The sequence below is a fragment of the Tinamus guttatus genome, unplaced genomic scaffold, assembly GCF_059628265.1.
Source record: "Tinamus guttatus ecotype Peru unplaced genomic scaffold, ASM5962826v1 Tinamus_guttatus_pri_ptg001022l, whole genome shotgun sequence".
NCBI classification, from domain to species: Eukaryota; Metazoa; Chordata; class Aves; order Tinamiformes; family Tinamidae; genus Tinamus; species Tinamus guttatus.
In genome coordinates this window covers 212,386-234,280 of record NW_028289556.1, presented here as the reverse complement: position 1 = coordinate 234,280, position 21,895 = coordinate 212,386, and the positions used below count along the sequence as shown (strand labels likewise).

The 21,895-nt window shown below is 37.0% G+C and overlaps 1 protein-coding gene across 1 annotated transcript in view; it reads left to right on the top strand.

The window, feature by feature from the left end:
- DENND4C (DENN domain containing 4C) overlaps positions 1-14,770 on the top strand; it is a 63,852-nt gene extending 49,082 nt beyond the window's left edge. Inside the window, exons 23-33 of the mRNA XM_088538349.1 lie at positions 916-2,061; positions 2,933-3,109; positions 4,694-4,803; positions 5,734-5,909; positions 6,984-7,166; positions 8,638-8,827; positions 9,421-9,666; positions 10,904-11,021; positions 12,640-12,793; positions 13,727-13,791; positions 14,489-14,770. Coding sequence (XP_088394475.1) covers positions 916-2,061; positions 2,933-3,109; positions 4,694-4,803; positions 5,734-5,909; positions 6,984-7,166; positions 8,638-8,827; positions 9,421-9,666; positions 10,904-11,021; positions 12,640-12,793; positions 13,727-13,791; positions 14,489-14,625 — 2,702 coding nt within the window. The 3' untranslated portion in view covers positions 14,626-14,770. The remainder of the gene's footprint in view (positions 1-915; positions 2,062-2,932; positions 3,110-4,693; positions 4,804-5,733; positions 5,910-6,983; positions 7,167-8,637; positions 8,828-9,420; positions 9,667-10,903; positions 11,022-12,639; positions 12,794-13,726; positions 13,792-14,488) is intronic.
- The last annotated feature ends 7,125 nt before the right edge of the window (positions 14,771-21,895 follow it).

Sequence of the window (21,895 nt, the reverse complement as noted above, 5' to 3'; positions counted from 1 at the left end):
CACCCACAACGATCACTCGCCGCTTCTTCCGTGTGCTCCTTTTCTCCGTAGGGGGAGCAGCCTTGCAGCATGGATTAGACTGCCTCTCAGGAGAGAGCCCCCTAGACGGGCCATGGTTCAAGGCCTCCTTTATCTGATCCACAAGTTCCAGGGCCTCGTACCTATTGAATGTGGTTACAGGTGGAGGTGAGGTGGGCCATGGAGGGGATCTTCTGCCACCTCGAGTGGGGACCCATTTCCATTGTTGATTGTCCCTGGATACTGTTGATTCTGCCCCCTCTGCCCTAGGGCAAGAGGGCACTGGAAGTAATGAGAAGTCGCGGTTTCTGCCTGGCTAACAGTTTTATTGGTATAAATTGCCCTGAGGGAAGGAAAATACTTAGTGTTTTACAAAAGCCAACTTTTAATTATTTTCTGCATGGATGACGCCATAAATAAAATCATGCTTCTTTGTTGTACAGGCAGCCACAGTGCCCATCTGCAATTGGAATGAACCATGGAATTTAATGTATAGATGTGCTGAATACATCTCTGTAACAAAACAGACAAAAGATCTGAAAAAGTAGTGCAATTTAAGCCATCCATACTTTTATGGTCCTCAATTCATACTAGATGATAGTATCTAGTCTTATCTGGGGAGCGGTGTAGGGCATGAAGGTTGAAACCTCATGGAGCATTCCGTGATGCAGCTTTGACTTTATGGAGTACATGTGTTTTGATAAGCAAGAGATGCTCTTGCAGCTAGTATAACAAATTGCTAATAATACTGTAGCTTTTCAATAGATGACTCGAGATTGTGAAAGTTTAGTGACGTTCACAATTTTCTTACCAGTGAGGAGATCGCATGACTTCAGGAAATAGATTACCAGTTCTTGGTGGCTATGGGACCATACTAATTTTTTTTTTTTCTCTCAGGAACAGGTTCTAGCCCCTTGTTTGTAGCTCAGAATTCAGCTGAAGATGTCTTTGACATTTCTGCTAAGAAGTCAACTGAAAAAGGACAGAAGAGGCAGAAGCTCTTTTCAGAGAGAAGCTGTAGTTTCAGCAGTGAAAGCAGGGCAGGAATGCTGCTGAAAAAAGGCAGCTTGGACTTGAACTCTAGAGAAGTAGCAATAATGATGGGAGAAGATGCCAAGATTCTAACAGCAGCTTTATCTGGGGCCAAAACTTCACCCTCTCATATTAATAAATCCCACAGCTTTGGTAGTATTGGTGACCAGCGCATTTCTGGCATCAGTGACACTCTCATTCATGTGAATGAGAGTGATGGCGAATCAGAGCATATGTCTTCACCAGTGTTGGTAGAACCTGGGGAATGCCAGGATCATTTGGAGAATGGAGGCAGTGAGAATGTAGCCACCATTAAAGTCATGAACCTCAGGCAGTTAGATGACTCCAAAAATCAGAAAACAGAATCCAAAGATACAGCAACTAAAAGGAATAGCTTTTATGGAGTAGTTAAACCTGTTGAAAGGGAAGATGTTGAAGTGGGCCTAGACCCTTTGTCTTTGCTGGCTACTGACAGCATGCACCCAAGGCATCCAGAACCTGAGGAAAAACTAGTGTCACCAGTTGCAGCACGAAATTTGGCAGATGAAATAGAGAGCTATATGAATATGAAGAATCCCTTGAGTAGCAAATTTCCCAGCATGGAACTACATAAGCCAATTAGGGAAGCAGAAGCCTCTGGTACCCTTGGTCACTCCCAAGAAAGGAGGTCAAGCCTACCTTTGGATCCCATCCCACCCCCTCCTGAGTCTTACGAAAATCGGAGAAGTCCTTCTGTCTCCAGATCCAAAACATTCACTGGACGACCAAAGCAACAAACCCATCCACGGGTTCAAAAGGAGCGGTCTTCATCCCTAACAGGACTGGGACGTTCTCCACATGGCTCGTTAGGATCTGTTGTAACAACTTTATCAAATCTGAAGTTAGACAATATACTCTCTGGGCCAAAAATGGATGTTCTGAAGACGGGCATGAAGCAGGCTGCTAATGTGGCCAGTAAAATGTGGGGAGCTGTAACCTCAGCATATAATTATTACTCAGATGATGAGGCAAGTATATTTCAATATGAAAAATTTGGGGAGTCAAAGTGAGAGAAAGAGAAGGAATGGCTTCTCTGTCCAGAAGATTAAACCATAAGATATTAGGTACTGACTTTTATTAGCTAAGAAAAACTATCTCTTTTGTGGTTTAGCTTTGTTTGGGAAGTGGCTTTGTGGTGCCACTTGAAATGAGGAAAGTGGTTTAAATGATCTAGGAACAATAATCTTGGAACTTTGACTATTTTTATTTTTCTCATTTTTCTTATATGTATTTATATATGGATATATATAAAAGAATATATATATATATTTAAAACATATATTATGTGTATATGTATACATATTATATATGTGTATGTGACATATATATATTCTTTAAAGAACTGCAATTAAAAAAAGCCCTGGTAAGGACAAAATTCAGTCACCTTAAGTTATATGATGCTTCATGCTTATTAAAAACAAGCAAGTCAAAAAAGTAGCAAAGGCTTATTGGATTCCAGAAACCTAAGAAGTCAGTCTGGAAGATTAAAGTTGGTAGCATAAAAGACAACTTAAGCTGTAATAAACTCTCTGTTCAGGATTTTAGAAACTAAACATTAGGTTTTTCATCTGAGCACACTTGTTCAATAGAGTATGTTGTTGTTGTTGTGTCCCTGTCAGTTTGTTTATCTGTCATCTCAGTCCTCAGCAAAGTACTCTCACTGCTTGTTTCTTGGATTGTCTAGATTGAGTTTATGTGTCATAAGTTCTGCATATTAACATTGTCTCTTAATCTGCTACTTAAATCATTTACTTTGATAAGGATGGATGTGAAACATCCTAGAGGCACTGAATCTAGAGACACTGAAAATACTGATTATTTTGTGTGTGTGTGTTAAAGGAAGAAAACACTCGACAAGACTTTACCTTTCCTATTGGTTTTGAAGACAATCTTTTAGGAGATAGTCTGTCATCACGAACAGGAGTTCCAGGGCTAATTGCAAGTGAGCTTGCACAAAGCACTACTAGTCTTGGTAGCAGCAGCAGCAGTGGAGATGTAGGAAGACAGCATTACACAGCAGGTGAGGTTTTCCTTCAAAAATTTTTATAAGGTAACTATTATGTGTGAAATCGAAGGAAACGACAAAAGCTGATGTAATTGAATTATTTCAAGGTGCTAAAACAAGACCAACAATTTGTTACTTCCATTCTTCTCTTAGCAGTACCAAACAGCTGATGTGTCCCTCTTTACTGAATGTGCTGAATGTTTTATGTTTGATTTAAAAACACAGTGATTTAAGTATAAAATTAGTTCTTCTAATTAGTTCTTCTTAGTTTGGGTAATCAAGAGATTCCTAATTTTTTATAGCTATGCAAAATTTGTTCAGTCTTGTAAAATCATACTGCACTAAGATTTCTTGACATTAATACAGAAAGTTGAGAAACCAATGGAATCAAATCTTAAAAGGAACCAAACAAAAAGCCCCTCACAAAACAAAAACAAAAAACAGTATTACCATAGGGTTTCCTAGACAGCATACTTGGCTTGATATTTTTATGATTCAATGAAATCATACATGAATGAAATCATACATGAATGAAAACAGAGATTTTGTTTTTTCCATTTCTAAAACTGAATGAGGTGGATCTAATCGTTTTCAGTTTCTCTTGTCTTGATTTTTTTTAAAGTTTACAGTATTTTGTAACTTGATTTTTTTCATTTTGACAAAAAAATATATATTGCTCAACCAGTTTTGGGTTTGATTTAGCTCCCTTTGTAAGTTTAATAATAGAAGTGGCATAACTCCATGTGCATCAAGTGAGGAAGAGCTATACTGAACATCAGTTAACTATGTCCAGTATATTCTCGCAAAAATATTAAGTCTGAAGATATGTCTTCCAGTTCCAGTTGGTTAAGAGGACCGTAAGAACTAAATATAGCTGTCAGCCATGGTGGCAGCCTTGAACAACTGGGGAGGTTAAGATTTGTTCATAGGCATAAATTGTTATCTGAAGAAACAAAAGTGCCTTCTCCATGAAGAAGTGACTCTGATAGTGATTTTGAATAGGAAAGCTTGACTGGGATTATCAAAGTAAGTAGTGCCGATAGTTTTCCTTTCAAAAACTGATTGCAGCCATTTCCTTTCGGTAGGTATGTTCTGTCTTTTTTCAGCCTTCTCCTGTACAAAGCTAATACTGATATAACCCAGCCGTACCTAAAGATTGTCTGTTTTATTGCAGCATTAGCCAGGGAGCACTTTGCCACAATAGTGGTGTGGCTGACACAATGTGTTGCATCTGATAGTGTCCTTCCATTTCCTATTTATATATAGATTTTCAATCGAGGAAACTTTGAACAATTTTACAGAAGTAGGTGTATTTTACTGGGTTTTGCCTTTTTCTTTTTTTCTATATATTCAGAATTTACTTACCTGGACTATATTTTCCTGTAGCCAATTTGCTAGGTCCTGTCTTAGACAAAAAGAATGTTGAAATGTTAATTACAATAATTATATTATATATATATTGCAAAACTAATAAGGTTAGTTGCATATGTCTTTGGATACATTCCATCACCATCTTCTTACTCAAACAGAATTCTATTCTTCAGGAGTAGTAAACTACTCTTTTTTCAAATAAAGAGCCTAACTAACCTCTCTGTACAGGTGAAGTTTTATTTCCAAGAAGTATGAAGGTCCTGGATTCTGAGAAGTCAGAGCACAGTTCTTCCCATAATACTAGTTTATCTAGTATTTTCCAAAACTATGCAATGGAGGTATGATTAATAAATTCATAGATGGAATACACAGTTTTTTGTTATGGATGAATGTTTTACCTGAACTACCTGTTAAGCTGAGCTGTGGTTGGAATTTTCACAGTACAAAACATTTCATATTTTTACCTCAGATATTTGACATGTTTAAGTTCACATTTGGCAGGAGCATTAAAACATGCAGGAGTTGCTGCATGTGACTATTCTTTTATACTTTCAGCGGTGTTGTTGGTGTTTTTTTGCTGGGTTTTTTTTTTGTGTGTGTGTGTGTTATTGTTATTCCATATAATTTTCTTCTATGTTTGATCTTTTGGACATCTATGCCTGTCAAACTTACAGACAGTGTTATGTAAAGGACACAGCATGGAAAATAAATAAATAAATAATCATTGACTGACAGTGTATTATATGTTTTTGTGGTGGTGAGTTTGCTTGTTTCAAGTGAGGATGAATAACATGAAATCTAAAAATAAGGATTGTAACATATTCTTTTCCTGCTAGTACAAGATTATTTTTGATGGTATTTTCCAGTCTAATCTAGTGATGGAACTTTTCCTGTGCAGGAATCAACTTTGTTTTTCCCTATAAGCTTTTTTTTAAAGCACTATACTTTGACTGAAATACTTGAGCGCAGAAGTCTGCACAATGGTCAACAATTGCAAATGCTAACTTTTGGGTAATGCTTTTTGCTTTTTAAATGCTTTTTCTATGCTTCAAAATACTTGGCAAAAATATATGATCAATATTTGTGCTTCAAAGGTAAAAGTTTTGTGGAAAAAATAATGTACTCTGCAGTGACAAGGTAGTAATAAATCTCATGTTTCTCTAACCATTCTCTTAACCTAATAAAATCCTGTAGATACAATGTCACAAAAGCCAATTATAAAAGAATTCTAAAGTAAAGCTGATAATATTGATTCTTCAATGGTTTAGGTGTTGATGTCAAGCTGCTCTCAGTGCAGAGCTTGCAGTTCTTTGGTTTATGATGAGGAAATTATGGCTGGATGGACAGCAGATGATTCAAACTTGAACACCACTTGTCCTTTCTGCAAAAGTACTTTTCTACCATTACTCCAAGTTGAATTTAAAGACTTGCGGGGTTCTGCAAGGTTAGTGAATTTTACAGTTGCTTTATTTCTGCTGTTGCACTTGTACACAGTTATATTTATACAGAAACATATCTTAGTTATATTTCCTTGTGGTTCTATCTAGATGTGCTACAGTATGTCTCTGCTTATTGGACATTTCAATATTAGTTACAAATTTTGTAAACCATGGAGGCCTCTAGCAAAAAGAGAGGAAAAGGCAAAGAAGTTTCAGATTCGTTGTGTTTTTATTGCTCTTTTAAAAAATCTTTTTATCTTCATATGATGTTTTTATAAGCATTACTATAGAGGAGACAGTATAACTGTTTTAATTTTCTTTAGTTTTTAAAACAGAGCTAATAGATCATGTGTGGAAAAAGAATCTAAAATTGAGAGCAAAGAAGTCCTCCCACATCAAATTTACTAGCAGTTCTGTGTAGCATATCCTAGGAAATGGTTTCAGTTACACATGCCGCAACTTCTTATTCTCTAGTATTATTATTATCTCAGATGATTATTTTTACCTCTTGTAATTGCATTGTGGAGAACAGAACTGAAACTTATCTCAGAATAACTTGAAATAAATCCTCATTGTAACTATTACTGCAGTGAACTGCAGGTTCCATTAGTTATCTTTAATGCTGAAGCAGAACATCTATATTATTTGTATTTACAATGCCTCTGGAAAGCAAGGTATATTCATGTTACACTGTGTCTATAACAGCAAATTTCTTCCAGTCTCAGCTTTATTAAAATAGCAGTCATTCTGTGATGTGCAAGCTATTTGTGACTGATTGTAAATAGTTATAAACTAAGAATCCATTTGTAATTTTGCCACCTTCAAGTAAGATTTCATATATTGCAGACCAGATCTATATATGTGTAATATACTTTTTCTATGTAAGTGTCAGTAAAGAAAATACAATGAAGTTGTATTGTTGTCCAGCTTGCGTGTGAGTGTGCCTGTGTGTTTTTACCCTTTGGTGTCCTTTGTTACTTCTTGAATGCAAATGTAGAAAATTCTAACTTTCAGAAGAATGCTATATTTATATCTCAACCTTCCTCTTTCTCCTCCCTTCTGTTTGTGCTATAACTTAGTTTTTTTCTGAAGCAAAGTACTTCTGGAGATAGTTTACAGAGTGGTAACATTCCTTTAAATACCGATCCTGTGGAGCAGAAACTCTTGTCCAATCCGGCAGCTGCTGATCTGATCAGCTTTTCAGATCACCCACAGTCCAGCCATACCATAGTGGAAGAAACTAGCACTACAGCTGAACAGAGGTGGGTAGAACTGGAATCAGCACTTGGAGTATTTTTTTCTCCTCTTCTAAATGAGTATCAGGAAATAGTTGCAACTGCTGCAATTGGTTCTCTTGTATTCCTTTCAGATGTTCTGAATGTGCTGAGTAATAGGTAAAAGGTTCTACTGACTCTTGTTAAACTCCCTTCACCTTTAAAAATACACACTAATTTACTTCCTGCTTCTTTCTTTGGGTTTAGAATCTAATGCAGCAGGAAAAAAAAAGCCTTGCAGGAAAAAATAAGTCCTTTTGCTGGGACCCTCTTCTTTGAGACAAAGTGGCACTTTGGAGTGGCACAAAATTTCCATTATCATCTATTCTAATGACAAATACTACTGCTTTACATTTACATGTAAGCAATATTATTGCTTGCGATGAAGCTTATGACACCATTTGAGAGAAGAAGCTTTTGGGAGAAGGTGTCATGTTGGAAGAGGAAGGAGCTGAAATAGTGCTACTGTGAATTGTTCCGTGGGTTTTATTGATTATTTTGGTGATGTTTTGATTGATTTTATCTTCATTATCTTTCAAGTTGGAAATCTCAGGATCCCTGGCTAATGCCTGTTTCAGATTATTAAAAATTCAGTTGATGTAGTAGTAGTTGGTCTTAGTATTTTAAAATGGAGAGTTGAAACTGCTTTATGTTAACCTCTGGAACCTCATATTTTTGGCAAAAGCTAGATAAACTTAGGAATGAAAATCACCTTGAAATTAATTTGGTTTCTGTTTGCAGTTTTTTGGGAAGGAGACCCTTTTGCTTTCCTTTGCTTGCCTTTTTCTGGGGGGAGGAGGGCTGGAGGGGGAAGGAAGTATAGGGGACTCAGTGGCAGGGGAGAGGGGCTTGAATTTGTTCATTGTTTCAGTTATGAGGGACAAGTAGGTGACTTGACAAGCCAAATACAGTTTTTGTTTAAATTATTGGTTTGGGAGTGTTTATTTTAAAACTATTTTAGCTATATGAACATACAGTTTCACAGTTTTTTCTATAAATATTTTTATGGTGTTTGTGATTTCAGAAAAAGTTAAATAAAGGGAAGAAGAGATTTAAAAAATGCATTGTCAGAACAATACAATCTTTGATCTTGGTGTTTTGACAAAACTACATCTTGCTCTTTCTAAGCAAGGGAAAACCATATCAAAACAATAATACCTAGTGCAGAACTGCATCACTTCCAGGTTGATCTCTCAGGTTATACCCAGCTGCTGCTTTGGAGGCAGGGTTGTATTGTTCAGGGAAGTGTGGGTTTTTTTTGGTTTGGTTTTGATTTTTTTTTTTTTTTCTCTCTAACCTGCTGCGCTAATCAGCGCTAATCAGGATTTCTGGGGATATTTGCTGGAGTATGTTTGGGATATCTGGGCTGGGGATATTTGGCAGCATTTCTCTGCTTCCTTTTTGTTGTCGTAGGAGTGCTGGGTAAGTTCATAGTCACATACTCTTTTCCATGATCCAGTGATACAGCAGAAGAACAGAGCAAAAGCCCCAGAACTATGAAGACATCTGCCAATAATTCATCAAGAAGAGGAGCATCTTTGACTAGGAGTCACAGTGTTGGAGGTCCCCTGCAGAACATTGATCTCTCCCAGAGACCGTCTCATGGCATTTCAACAGTTAGTCTTCCAAATAGTTTGCAAGAAGTTGTGGTAAGTTTAGAAATTACCACATAGGTTTGACAACAAAATATCTGATACAATGAACTTAAAGTGAATAAAATATCCTGATACTGGCAATGTACAATATTTTTGGTATGGGCATGATCTAATGTTTTTCCATATAGTTAACTCAGAGAAAATCTGTCCTTCATGTTCAGTTCATGTGAAAGTCTCTTGGGAATTGCTTCTTCAGTGTACTGTGCAAACAATGCTACTCTATTTGAAGCACTTAAAATGGTACAAAGCTACTCTTTATATTTCTAAACGGAAAGTTTTCTTAAAAATAACACAAGTTCTATATCAGACTAAATACTACAGCTAACAACATTCCCTTTCAAGAATGAAAAGCCTTTAGTTTTCAAGAATTGTGATTGTTCTGTAAGGTTAAGTAAGAGACACCTCTACAGTCAAAACTGCTAATACTATTAAAGCTATTGTGTTCACTCATTCCTAAAATGAGTGTTCACTCATTCCTAAATATTAATAAAAACTGTGGAAATAGGGATTCTCAAGAGAAATAACCCTGAAGTATTTCTGGAAGAAAATCTTTCACTTTATATAACATTTTTTCTTCATCTTTCTAGGATCCTTTAAGAGAAAGACCTAACCCTCTTCCTGTTTCTGTACCATATTTGAGCCCCTTGGTACTGCGTAAGGAACTTGAATCACTGTTGGAAAATGAGGGAGAGCAAGTTATTCATACGTCTAAATTCATTAATCAACATCCCATAATATTCTGGAACTTGGTTTGGTATTTCCGACGGTTGGATCTACCTAGTAATTTACCTGGGCTCATTCTAACATCTGAACATTGCAATGATGGAGTGCAGGTGAGTGCCTTCCCCATAACAGAACTTCAGGTACCTTCATGTTAAACTGGAGTATTTGGCTCAGTGTGAATAAATCCTTTCCGAGTAGCTCGGATCAAATAAAACAATATAGATTCCTGGTTTTGTAATACTAGTAGATAAGCTTCTTTTCAACAAAAGATCTGAAAGGGTAATGAGCAAAGACAGGGCTTAAATTCTAGTTGAACTGTTCTCTTTAAAAAATCTGGAGTGTTTGTCTCTACAGAGATGGATGATAAGTAGAAGGAAGCAGGATGAGCCTGTGAAGAATTGTAGCAACTCACAAATGCAACACATTGCAATCCATACAGTGTTGATTCCATACTGACGTCTATGATTCTGTTAGGTTACTGGCTTAAGTTTCTTTCTTCTATTAAAAGCAAAATTTTATTATTCATACTCTACTGAATTTCACAAAATAGTTGAAGTTGGAAGAGACATTTGGAGATCATGTAGTTCACCTCCTCCTCAAAGAATGGAAACAAGTTGTCCCGGACAGCATCCAGACAGCTTTTGAGTATCTCCAAGAACAGGACCACCTATGTCAGTACTCAGTCGCTGTCATATATACATGTATATGTACTTTTTCATTCTGCTGAAATTTCCTGTGTTTCAATTTGTACTTACTGTCTCCTGTCACTGGGCACCACTGTAAAGAGTCTGTATCACTTTTGTCTTTTCACTCCCTCCTCCTTAGCCTCCATCAGATGCTCTCCTCCCCTTATCAGATATTTAAGTTCACTAATAAGGTCAGACCGGTGCCTTTTTTTCTCCAGTTTAAACAATCTCAGTTCTCTGAGCTCCAGTGCCTTAAACATTTTTGTAGTCTTTTGTTGGGCTTTTTCCAGTAGCTTCATGTCCCTCTTGTCCTGAGGAGATAGCAATATATAACAGAGTAGTCTGCATTAAACTGAACTAAACTAAAAATGGACATTAAGCATTGCAGGGCAAGCTCTTTTATCCTTCCGTCCCAGTAAAGATGAGAGAGTACATCAAGAAGTGTATATTCTAGCCTCCTTCCACTGTTCTTTAAATATTTCACACTGACCACTTTCAGGTACTTCGTTTCTGTTGTGTGTAGTTAGCCTAGAGGAGGATTAATAAAATAATCTGTTGTCGTTGTTGTTGTTGCAAAACCATTAAAAGAGTAGCCTTTTAAATGGATAAGCAAGCACGTAGTGAATTTTATTGAACATTTTTCTTTTGGTCATGATTTTAGCTTCCTTTGACATCTCTTGCTCAAGATAGCAAGCTGGTATACATCCAACTTCTATGGGACAATATTAACCTTCACCAAGAGCCTGGAGAGCCCCTGTATATATCTTGGAGAAATTTCAGTAAGTAAAATAAGTGTTACGGGAAGGAGATGGAACGGGCTATAGAAAGAAATTGTTGCTTTGTAATATCTTAAATTCATAGGTCCCATCAAGCCAGAAAACTCTTTTGTTATGTGAAACATCTGCCATTTCTTAGGTACTCAACATAGTGTAAACATCAAATTATGTGTCAAAGTATCTTTCTACTCTGTGTGAAAAGGTATGAAAAGATATGTATTCTGTTTTTCATAGGTAATATATTTGTAAGTGGAACGGGGAGCATTCAGTTTATTTGTAGTGTTAGATAAGCTGCACCTGATTCAAGTTTTTCACTACATTATCGTATTATGTTTATACAACTATGAGAAAGAAGAATGTATGGAAAAGAGTATCTTGCATTTTTATAAATGAATGAAAGTTCATAGTTCCAAACAATATGCAAGAATGCAAATATGTCAGACTGCTTGACTATCATAAGAGTAAGATTAAAGACAACCTTCTGTTACTTTCTTTGGAAAGAAAAAAAAAAAGGCATTGTGTAAAGACGCTGTTTCTGCAATCTCTGGGATTCCATTACATATCATTATTGAATATAACTTTGTTGTTCCAAACTTCTTGGTTTTTGTTTTAATGTTAAGAATTACATACCATGCTAATTCTGGTCTTAAGAAGAAGAAAGGATTTGTCCTAAAGATCCTAAACATAAGCATATTGATGAGAAAACTCCAGTCAGAGCACAGAGTAAGATTCAGTATTTCTCTTGATTTCACAAGAGCTTATTGATTGGGACATACTCTCTGCAAAGCATCCTAAAAACCTTCCAGATAGGAATGAAATGCATAAATATGTATAGTAAATGTAAATAAAGGAGGAAAACTTCTCTTTTTTTAATGTTTTTCTGGAAAAAAAATAAGGTATTTGCTCAACACCAGTGCAAAGAATATATTTGGAAAATGAGAAATTACGCTTGTAAACCACAGTTGATAGGGCAGCACGATTTTATGATTTCTAGCCTTAAATTCATTTATACAGCATTACACACCATGTTTGCTGTCTAAAGAGTCACTGTTTTCCAAAGGTTAAGTATCATTCTGGAAGTCGCATTGCAAGCAACAAATCGTGATGGTAAATATCCTATAGTAAATTGAAATAAATTTAATATTTATGGATTTTCTCTTTCAGTTTCCATGATGCTGCTGCCTACAGTGTGTAGCGCAACTTACCAGTTAATTTGATACAGCTTTCAAGAAAGACTTTGTTAAAGAAATGTGAAATTTGATACAGCTTTCAAGAAAGACTTTGTTAAAGAAATGTGATAGTATTTTCTTTTATTTTATTTTGTATAAAAATATCTTTAGGCTTAAAAAAAGTTTGCTGAAAGTACAGTCATAGATCTTAGATAACAGAACATCCCAGGCAACATAAACATAAGAAACTAAAGACCCCTCAGTCTCTTTTGCTTTTGTCGTAGGAAAGGTATAGCACATGGGTAATGATGCACCCTATCACTTGTGTTGCAAAGCAAAGACTATATATGGACAAAGCCATTCCACTCTAATAAACTTCTGCAAAATAAAGAGAGATTCTGTATATATTTTATCTTCTATTACTGATGTGAAAAAAATGTTGTGTTTCCCAGATTCTGCTGAGAAGAGATCCTCCATAATAGCAGAAGATGAGCAGGCAACAAACACCTTGTTAGAGAATATCAAGCTGAGTATCCAACACAATGATGTTTCTAAACCAATCAACTTCCTTCTACAGAAAGTTAAACCAGGTGTCAAACGACAGAGGTAAAGGGCCATCTCTTCTTGTTTTCTTTGCACCCAAAGTAAACAAGATCAGCTGATATGTACTTCACAAGTGTCTTTAAAGAGTATTCAGTTAGAAATGTGTTAAGGCAACAATGGGTACACAAATACTGACAGTGTAGACACAAATCTAATTTATCAAATCAAGTGAGTTAATATAAATGCACTAATTGATTATGAAGATTTTGGCTGCTGATCCAGCAAATTACTAAATATAAATATACAGCATTTTGAAGGCTTCTCCAAACTACCAAAATTTTTACCGACCAGGCATACTCTCTAGGAAGGAGGCATGTGAAAATATTGTGCATCTTTTGTGATCACCACTACAATTCAAAGAAAGCTTCATTTGCTGTCATCACACCAAAAACACCTTACTGTAAATTGCTGCAGATAAGTTCAAGAGTCTATCATGCTAAGTTAATCTTTGGCACTGTAGTTTGTTATTAAACATAAATAAAGCTACCTAAAGAAGAAATTTTCTCAGATCCAAAAGAAAAAAGTAATATTGAATTGTTACATGATATCAATTTCTAAGTTAAATCTTAGCTATTGAAAATGAAAACAAAGCATAACTTCTCTATGCTGCTTGTCTTCACCTTCAAGGAAGAAAATTTAATAAATAGCTGGTGCTTAAATTTGTATTTCTTGTTCTGAAGTCTTTGTGGCATTTTCAATAGGGAGACTGTATGATAACTGCTGCATTTACTGCATAACTGCAGTGATTTGTAATTTTATCGTAATCTGAGTTACGGTTTTCTCACATCTGCATGTTTTCCATAAGCTAGTAATTGTGTAGATCAGTCATCTTCACAAGCAAGAGGGACAGGGAAGATAATACTGTATATAACACTGGGTTTCTAAATTTAGAGTGGTTGGTACTTTTATTTACTCACCTTTCCAAATATTTCCTAGGAGTTTTTATAGAGAAATCCTTTTCCTGTCTCTGGTATCTCTTGGAAGAGAGAATATTGACATTGGTAAGTAAAAATACTATTTCTGCGTGAACTACATGAATTCTTTGTGTGCAGTGTAATAAATAATATATTTTTGAGTTTTTTTTTTTTTTAACGCAAGTTAATTGCTGCATTTTGATGGTGAGTACAAGTACTATCACTGTTGGAGTAGGTGTTGCTTTTATGGAAATCTAATTCAGATGTGGCTACGAGTTTTGACATTTTAATTGAAACTAGTAATAGGTTTTATTAGCTTAATTTTTAGAACTTTATATGGGAAAACTTGGCTCCTAATCTTGCTTATCTTTCCCAGATGCACATATCTCAGATGACCCTTGTGGTGTTTTGCTACCTGGATGTGAATTTTATGTCTATCCCTTCCTGCTAACCCCTTAACCGTGACTTTTATTTGGCTGACACTTCCAGCCAGGGAGTTCCTGAGAGAATGTGACAAGAGGAACATCTCAGGAGCCAGCAGGCAGTGTTACAATAAAAGTGGCTGCACTGCCACTGTTACATTTTCTGATGCTGCAGCCTGGAAATACTTTTCAGGTTTCTCATGAGGATATATTTTGGGAAGTAAAACAAAACAAAACAAAAAGTTCAGTGCTTAATTTAAGCTAAATACCTTTACTGTACTATTTTATAAAAACAAGTGACTACCCGGGACTGAATGTTTGGTGTTTCTTGACTGACTTCAACCACGTTCTTTCTGTTTCAGAGGTCTTCGATAGTGAATACAGAATTGCACTTAAAGCTCTACCTAAGGATGTCCTTGACAAGATGCAGAAAATAGATGCTCCACCAAGCAGTAGAGTTGAATGTTGTAGGAAATGCTTTGGAGCACCTTTAATATGAAAAGGAGAATAGAAGCTATTGAACTGTGGTGAGATAAAAGCAGAGGTGGAAAAAAACAGGAGTGTGGTGGTGATGCATACATTTTCTGAACGTCAAAAAGGGTGATAATTGAGCAATTTATCAGTGATTTCATGCAACTACAACACACTATTGTATATCATCTCATGAGAAGAGTGTAAAGTACTTTAAAATGTTAATGTATGCTATAATTAATTTTATATTAATAGGATGAGATGATTATGAGATGATAGATGAGATGAGTGATGTATCTGCATTTTTCCTTGTATATATTTCCTCTTTCTTATTCCCCAAATGCCACCCCTCCACCCCACAATATCAGGTTGTTCAGAACGATGGCGATTAAACAGAAGCATATAGTTGGTGACTTTTCCACCAATATTTGTCTATTTTAGTGAAAGTCCTTTTCTGACACAAAATGATAAGACCTTTCAGTACTTTAGAATGTTCTTTATCTAAAGAGAGATATCTTGCATTTGTATACAGTATGTATTTATGAATGTAAATGTATGAGTCTTTGGTTTGGAAGTTGGAATGTAACGGTCTTCATCAGATTACACTACCTAAAACTGCTACGTGGCTACTGATCCCTGTTGCAGTCAATATTTTAAATGATCTTTGACTGATCTAAAAAAGATAAAAGAAGATAAAAAGGGGGGAAGGATCCTGTGAATATACCAATGTTTTCTCCAGAACAATGGTAGGCTTTTACACTAAACAGTCAGAGCTGGATGCTAATTAGACGTTATTCTGTCCTTTCATTGACCCTTTTTTCTTTTCTTTCTTTTTTTTCTTTTTTTTTTCTTTCTTTCTTTTTTTTTTCCGTTATCTCACATAGCCTGAAGGTTATTTTGCACTTACAGTCCAAACTCAATATTTCAATTAGAAGTATATTTGTAAATGTTATCTTCAAGTTGTGTGTCCATGCAAAACTGAAGTGCTTGAATGAATGATCATAAAAGAAAATTTCATCTTCAGTTTCATTCTAGTGATAAGACATTTCCTCCCCTTACATGCCCAACTGACAAAAATAGTTATATCTTTGGCAAGAAGAGCTTGGGCACTGTTCTGTGGTTAAAATATTTCTAATGTTAGACTAATATGGTAAGATTTATTCCTACTTTTACTGAACTCTGAGAGTTTTTGGATGGAGTTATTCATGGAGAGAGCAGAAAAGGGAAATATTTGCAGCTTTATTGCAGGGAGCACAGCTGAAACTATAACCCAACTTGAGTATAAATATAATCACTGCATACTACTTTCTTAAACTTGAGGATTATGACTCTCGGTCTGAAGCAGCTACCAGCTGAAAAATCAAAACCAAGCTTCCTATTGGTAAATCTATTTTTCTATAAAACAAATATGGGATTTTTCTGCAAATACTTTTTGTGTTATAGGCTGACTCACTACATTTTGTCTACAAATGCTATTAAGGGCAGGCTCTTCAGCTTCACCTGTTGAAAATACAATGTATTCTTAATTGTGAAAAGCAAAGAAGCAGCCAATGACTTTTTTTTTCCTTTTTTTTTCTGCCCTTCATTCTTTGATGCTTATGCGTGTTCCTTGCCAATATCTGACATCACATTGCACCACAATGTAGAACTGTTTTCCTTTAATATACAGCTGTATTGCCTGATTTTTCTTATTTTCTTCTTTTCTGTTATTATGTAATTTATGTGAACAATTCTGTGCTTTCAAACTAAACATCTCTCTGAAGCGTTACTGCAAACAATTATTACTTCTACAAATAAAAATGGCATTTTTTTTCTGTACCGAACTTAATGACATGCTGGTACATACTTTTCCATACAACTGACACAACTTGCATATAATCAAGTCTTAGGTACCCTTGTATTCTCCCATCTCATTAAATTACAAAGAAAGTCTGTACAGTGTCTTAGATAACCAAATGACATCCAAATTCCTTGTACATCTTTGAAATGCAACTTTCTCATTGTTGCTGAAAATCTAGGATAGTGAAGCAGTAGTGCTGTAGAAATAGCCAGGGTAGGCTATGTTGCAGTATGTAGCACTGAGCGTTTCTTAGACTTTCCTTGTGTATGTACACTAAACCAAAAAGGCCTCAAGACTGAGGCAAAACGGTACTTGGGTGACTCCCAATCATTCTTCCAGAAGAATGAATGTGCTCCCGCAGCACATGGGCTGTTCTGTACACTACAAACTAGCTTCTGCTTCTGTTGTGTGCACCTGGATTTCAGGGTGCTGAAAGTCCTGAATGCGTTTATTTCAAGTCGTGGCTGTGCCTACCATAATTAACTTTTTAATAGAGCTGTAGCTACGTAAGTCAGGGCTTGTATTTTAATGCCTAGTTTTATCCATCTGGTTTTTGAATGAAATCATGATTCTAATCAAAAGCAGACCAGTGATACTGCTTTCTTTATTAAGGTCTAATCTGAGAAGATTCTTTAAAAAAAAAAAGGGGGGGGGAGAGGAAAAAAAAAAAAAAAAAAGGAATTAAGAGTTGTCATAGTTTACTTCTGTGTTGCTGTGTCTGCTTTCAAATGCACCTCCTGTTCCTCCTGTGACTTTTCTCTCTGCTACAACCAGGCAGAGACCACAGGTGTTCCTACACCTAGACATTTTAAGACTTTTAGCCTTTCATTACTTGAAAGAGCAAAGGATTATGGGCGTGGCAAAGAAAAGAGTATGCAGATTTTGTTTGTTTGTTTCAAACAAAGGTTAGCTCAGTAATTCATCCTTGAAAATATGGCCAAAAATGAATAGGGAAGATCTTCAAAACTCTTGCAAACTCTTACATTGTGTTTATTATTCTATTAAGAACATAGTAGATTTTTCTCTGCAAATCCGTGGACTCCTTTGGAAGGACTTGGTTTCTAGTACAGATGCTTCTATTCTGTTTCACACGTAGGATCCTGAGTGTCTGATGCACAACTGAGCTGGACAGGAGTGTTGGGGAGCTGATATGGATGAGTCTAGCCTTAGTTCTCAGTGGATGCAAAATAAGTATTTTGCTCGTTTGGTAACAACCTCTTGCCTCCAGATTTTCTGGTTGGCATATGACTCGCTGGCCATTATTAAGTAGGTGGTTCTGTTTATCATAAAAACCTCATGTATAAAGTTTAGGAAAATGGTTGCAGATAATGAAAACCTGCAGTGGGTTGCACAAAGTAAGGGTGCAAACTAAACTGGCTGTGTATGCGTAGGCAAAAAGTTTATGAAGTATCCAAGTCCAAGCATGTTAGAAAATACCTGTGGGAATAACAAGTACACAGAGAACTTCTTTGAACTGTTGTCCTAACAATGTTAAATGGCAGTCAGATATGCTGAGAGGACATACTTTGTATCTATTGTCAAATCATGCAAAAATTCCTTATGGCTTCGGTAGCTTGTGGAAATATACATATATACGTGTGTGTGTGTGTGTGTGTGTATGTTTTTGTTTTGAGAACTCAAACAAGAAATGTGACCTCAAAAGTTTAAAATCGGGATCTTAAGTGTCCAGCTTCTTATTTACGCGTACTAGAATTCTCAAGATGCAACAACTGTAAGTGAATGTGGAATCGAGTTCAAAATCCTGTTTGGAAGGAATGTGTAAGAGAATGTGTAGAATTGCAGTATTGGCACAATAGTATATACTGGCTTTTCATGTTCTAGTAATATCTGCATGTTACTTACAGACGTATCCTGTCTTCATATTGTGTAACTCAAATTTAGAGAATTAAATTTTAATGGTAAAGTGTTATTTAGCAAATGTTTTTAAAACTAAATTCATTTACTTTGCAAATAACTAAGTCCTGTGCTAAGCGAATTTTCATGTTGTTTAAGCATGGAAAAAGAAGTTACATTGCAGTTGTAGAAGAGTAGTTATATTTCATGGTAACTGAAATAATGGTTGCTGAACTGCCTCACCTAAAAGAATATACCTTTCTTATAATTTTTGTTGAGTATACTGCTTCCTTTCATTAGCTGAAACACAGAAGAATATTTCAAAGTGTATTAATTAGACCATGTAAATTGTATTTTAAAACAATTTGTTAAAAATGAATTAACTGCACAATCTACCCATTAGTTTCTCCTTAAAACTCTTAACAATTGCATCAATGCAGATACCTTTATTTCATTAAATGGTAAAGAGGTAATCTTATTAACTATAATTTTTAAAAACACAGGTTGTGTATTTTTAACCTTTATTCATTTAACTAATCAAAATTTTAAGGTGTCTTACATATACGAACTTTTTCTCATGGACATTTTTACAAAAGAAAAATAACATCCATATACTCTTAACAGCTCAGTTTCAGCACTTAAATTGAACTCTTGTCCTTTTTTTTTTTTTTTTTTTCCTGTGCTGTTTATTATGATGCATATGAGGAGAGTAACTGATTTTTCTTTTTGTCTTTCAGTCTGCATCAATCAATGGTGCAAATAAAAGGGATTGTTTGCTGTTTTTAGAAATATATTAAGCTCCTTTAAGGATCTTAAGATAAACTGTATTTTACTGGGGATACAACTCTTAATGGGGATACAACTGTATTTCAGTGGGGATACAACTCTCTTAATGGGGATACAACTGTATTTTAATGGGTATAAAGGATGTAGTGTGAATAAATTAAGAATTTTAGTGAGTTGGGGAATTTTTTATTAATGCAATAAAATTTGCACTGTTTTAGAGATTGTTTGAACGGTTGCAAGATCGCTTCCATTTACTGTGCTTTGATTAACAAGTATTGCTCTATAATGTTTTTGTACATTTGCAAATGTTTCTTGAGTTGAAAGGGCACTCTGTGTATTCTGAGTTCTGTATAGGCATCTTAGAGTACAACAATTTTTAATGTATTTCCCAAAAATAAAATACATGCAAATTCCATGTGAAACTCCCATTTTTCAGCTTCCTTTTGCCCTTGATAATTATCTGCTTGACTAGCCTTAAAATGTGAATGTCTCTGAATTAGACAAAGCATGTATTCTTTGACTGCCTGGTGAGAATTGCTTATAGCACCTCAGTGAAATTGTGAGTGGTGGGAAAGGGCGAGGATGGGGTTGGGGCAGAGAAGGTGCCTCCTGCTGGGGGAGATGGGGCCAGGGAGGGAGCGTGGCCGAGCTGCCCTAGGGAAGCAGCAGCTTTGTCGAGATGGCGAAAGCTGACGGCCACCCTGAGGGAGGCCGGACCTGAGCGCGATGGCCCCGGCCTTCAGTAGGGTCAACTTGTTGCTCGGACCTGGAAAAGGGTCGCTGGGTGCGCAGCTGGGAACAGGTTTGGGACTGTACTTGTCAGAGCAGGTGCTGAGTTCGGGTTTGGTTTGTGTTGTAAAGGAAGGTTTAACGGGAACTGCTCTGAGATGCAGTGGTGCGGTAGGAAGGAGGCAGGAATCAAAGCTTGTCCTTAGGAATTCCTAAAGAAACATGAACGCGAGGAAGATGCAGGGACTAAGAACAGTGCGTTTCCTTTTGTGCCACAACTGGCAACCTGAGGGGCTGTAATAGCTGGAGGGCCTAGCTGGAAATTGTTTCTCTCTGACTCGCAAGCTACCACCAGCAACTTAGTAGTGCTGGTTCTCCCCCTTTCTGAGGACCAAACAACTCTTGTCCTCACACAGGCAAAGCTGGAGCAGGGGCCGCACAAGAATGAGAAGTTCAAGGAGGGCAAAGAGCTGGCCCTGCAACTGGGGCCCGTGATCCCCCGCACCAGCACAGGCCCATGGGCAAGTGCCTGGGAGCAGAGGGACACACAGGGGGACCCCTTGTGTCCTGGTGGACAACAAGGTGACCATGAGCTACCCACCCTGCCCTCAGGGGAAGGGAGGTCGACTGCGCCCTGGAGCGCTTTGGGAAGAGCATTGCCAGACAGGGAAGGAGCTGATCTTCCCCTTACGAGGTGGGCATGAGGCCATGGTGTGCCACAGCCCCTGGGCAAGGAGGGCAGGTAAACATGAGTCCAGCAAAGAGGGTCATAAAGGTAATAGGCAAAGAGAGGGCTCAGGAGAATTATAGTATGTGCCACATCTTTGCTCGATAGAGCCCTGAGCAACCTGCTGTAGCTGACCCTGCTCTTGGCAGGGGCCTGGACAAGCCCCCAAGGTGCCTGCCAGCCCCAGCAGCTCCACAAGGATGGGCAACTGGCCAGGGCTCAGGAAGGCACCAATGCTGCTTCACCCCTTTACTGGAGAGGAGCTCAAAAGAATGGAGCTCAAATTCTGTGCAGGCCTCTTTCTTAAGCATTTTTGCCTCTGGCCTTTCTGTGACTACAGAATTTAATGCTTATCTAGTGCAGGCTATTAGAGCTGCAGATACTTTGTGCCGACACAATTTCAAAGCCAAACAGCAAAACCAGATTGTGTCCAGAACCCCTGTTCCTCACACCGAAGCTCCAGCTGTTTTTTTTTGTTTGTTTTCCAGTAGAGCTCCAGGCTGCAAACTGGAACAATTTAAATTGCAGTTTGGAACAACTGCTTTCTATTTTAAAATAATTCTCTTGCTCTTACAACAGCTGCAGCAGGAATACATGAAGTAGGAAATTCTGCCCTCACCTCACATCAGTATCACTTAATCCAAATTACAAATTCAATATGACTACTTAACCTTTCTAGGCCTGAAACCTATTGTCAGCCAGGCTCTTGTTCTGCAACTTTCAGTCTGTAGGACTCTGGATTCTATATTCTAGGCAAACTTTTTTCCAAGCAGGTCAGGTGAGACCTTGGCTTAAGTAGGTTTGCTAGGCCCACAAGAAACTAAGAAAGTGTTTATGCACTCATTACTTTTCCAGTGGTGATAAAAACTTAACATGCTGAGGCTTTTTACTGAAAACAAGAAATCTGGGTGAGAACTGAGATGGATGCTGACTACTTTGTCAAAGGTACCATGAAGACAACCTGTTCAGCACAACCCATTCCACTTCAAACACCTGGCAGGCAGTCTCACATCACCACTGCACTCTCATCAACCCCTCTCAAGTACTGGATCTGCTCAAAGCACAGTCTCAGAATACATAAAGAGTACAGGGTTTTAACATTTAAGTGAAATGCCAACATCAAATCTTATAATAGGTGGCTTACTCCCAGTCAGTCTTTAGTTCCATTTATCAGGAGGAAAGTGCAAAAATACACTGAACTCTTCCCCAAATCAGATGAAGGCCACAGGTTTTTACTATGTTATGCTCAAGGCTATTATAACTTTGCTATTTTCACCAAATGCATGAACATGGATCACATACTGCCAGAAAAGAACTTAATCAAGACCAATGATTCCTGTCCTAACGTAGTTGTATAATGAA